At 43.8% G+C, this 1,238-nt stretch overlaps 1 protein-coding gene across 1 annotated transcript; it reads left to right on the forward strand.

The window, feature by feature from the left end:
- The first annotated feature begins 800 nt into the window (after positions 1 to 800).
- Positions 801 to 1,238, forward strand: LOC110882483. Its single transcript, XM_022130491.1, has one exon. The coding sequence runs from the start codon at positions 801 to 803 to the stop codon at positions 1,236 to 1,238; it is 438 nt and encodes a 145-aa protein (XP_021986183.1).

The following is a 1,238-nucleotide window of genomic DNA, read 5'->3' on the forward strand; positions in this document are numbered from 1 at the left end:
CAGGAAGGCTAGCAATGCTATTCATGGTTTGGAGGTGGAAGGCAGGTGGGTCACAAAACCATCTTTGATCAAGAAAGAAGTTTATAAATTTTTCAGAAGCAAGCTAGTGGAAGATTGTGAGAATCGTCTGCCTCTTAACTGCCCTAACTTCAAGAAGCTTACGGTCAAGGAAGCTGCAAGGTTAGAAGTTCGGTTTTCAAGAGAAGAGATCAAGGCATCGGTTTTTGAATGCGGAGGTGACCGGGCCCCGTGCCCAGACGGTATGAATTTTCGGTTTTTCAAACAGTTTTGGGGGGTTTTCGAGGAGGACTTTGTCGATATTATGGCATCCTTCTTCGATACTGGCACCATTCATACATGTTGTGGGTCCTTGTTTATCACCCTTATCCCCAAAAAAAAGATATCCGACTAGTCTGAACGACTTCAGGCCTATCAGTTTGATTGGGGTGATAAATAAAGTGGTTTCCAAAATCCTTGCAAACAGACTCAAGAAGGTTATCGGTTCAGTTATTCGGTTTCTCAATCGGCCTTCTTAAGCGGAAAATACATGCTTGATGGGCCATTAATCATTAACGAAGTTTTATCTTGGCTCAAAAGTCGTAAAAAGAAGGCCTTTTTTTCTGAAAATAGATTTCGAAAAAGCATATGATAACATTAATTGGAACTTTGTGGTGAGTGTTCTTCGGCAGATGGGGTTTCAAGATAAGTGGTGTAGTTAGATTGCCGGTATCCTATCCTCGGCCCGGGCATTGGTGTTAGTTAATGGCTCCCCATCCTTCGAGATCAAGTGTGATAAAGGCATGAGGCAAGGAGATCCTATCTTTCCGTTTCTGTTTGTGATCGTGATGGAAGCGTTATATAGTATGCTCGACAGGGCTTGCGAGGTTAAGATTATGGAAGGGGTTCGGCTGCCCAAGGATGGCCCTTTAGTGTCGCATCTTTTCTATGCTGATGATGCGCCGATTATCGAGGAGTGGTGTAAGGAGAATGTGGTCAACGTGGTCAGAATTTTGAGATGTTTTCATGTGTGCTCGGGCTTAAAAATCAACCTAGGCAAGTCTAATATCTACGGTATAGGGGTCGACAGTATTGAGGTTGAAGATATGTCGGTAGTGGTGGGGTGCAAATCGGATACGCTTCCTTTCGAGTATTTAGGTTTGACGGTAGGAGCCAACATGAATTGGATCGTTAACTGGAGACCGGTTTACGATATTTTCGAGAAACGCCTCTCTCTCTAG

The sequence above is a fragment of the Helianthus annuus genome, chromosome 10 (assembly GCF_002127325.2).
Source record: "Helianthus annuus cultivar XRQ/B chromosome 10, HanXRQr2.0-SUNRISE, whole genome shotgun sequence".
NCBI lineage: Eukaryota > Viridiplantae > Streptophyta > Magnoliopsida > Asterales > Asteraceae > Helianthus > Helianthus annuus.

Coding starts and splice junctions, on each gene's coding strand:
- LOC110882483 (XM_022130491.1), top strand. CDS start 801: ATGAGGCAAGGAGATCCTATCTTTCCGTTTCTGTTTGTGATCGTGATG.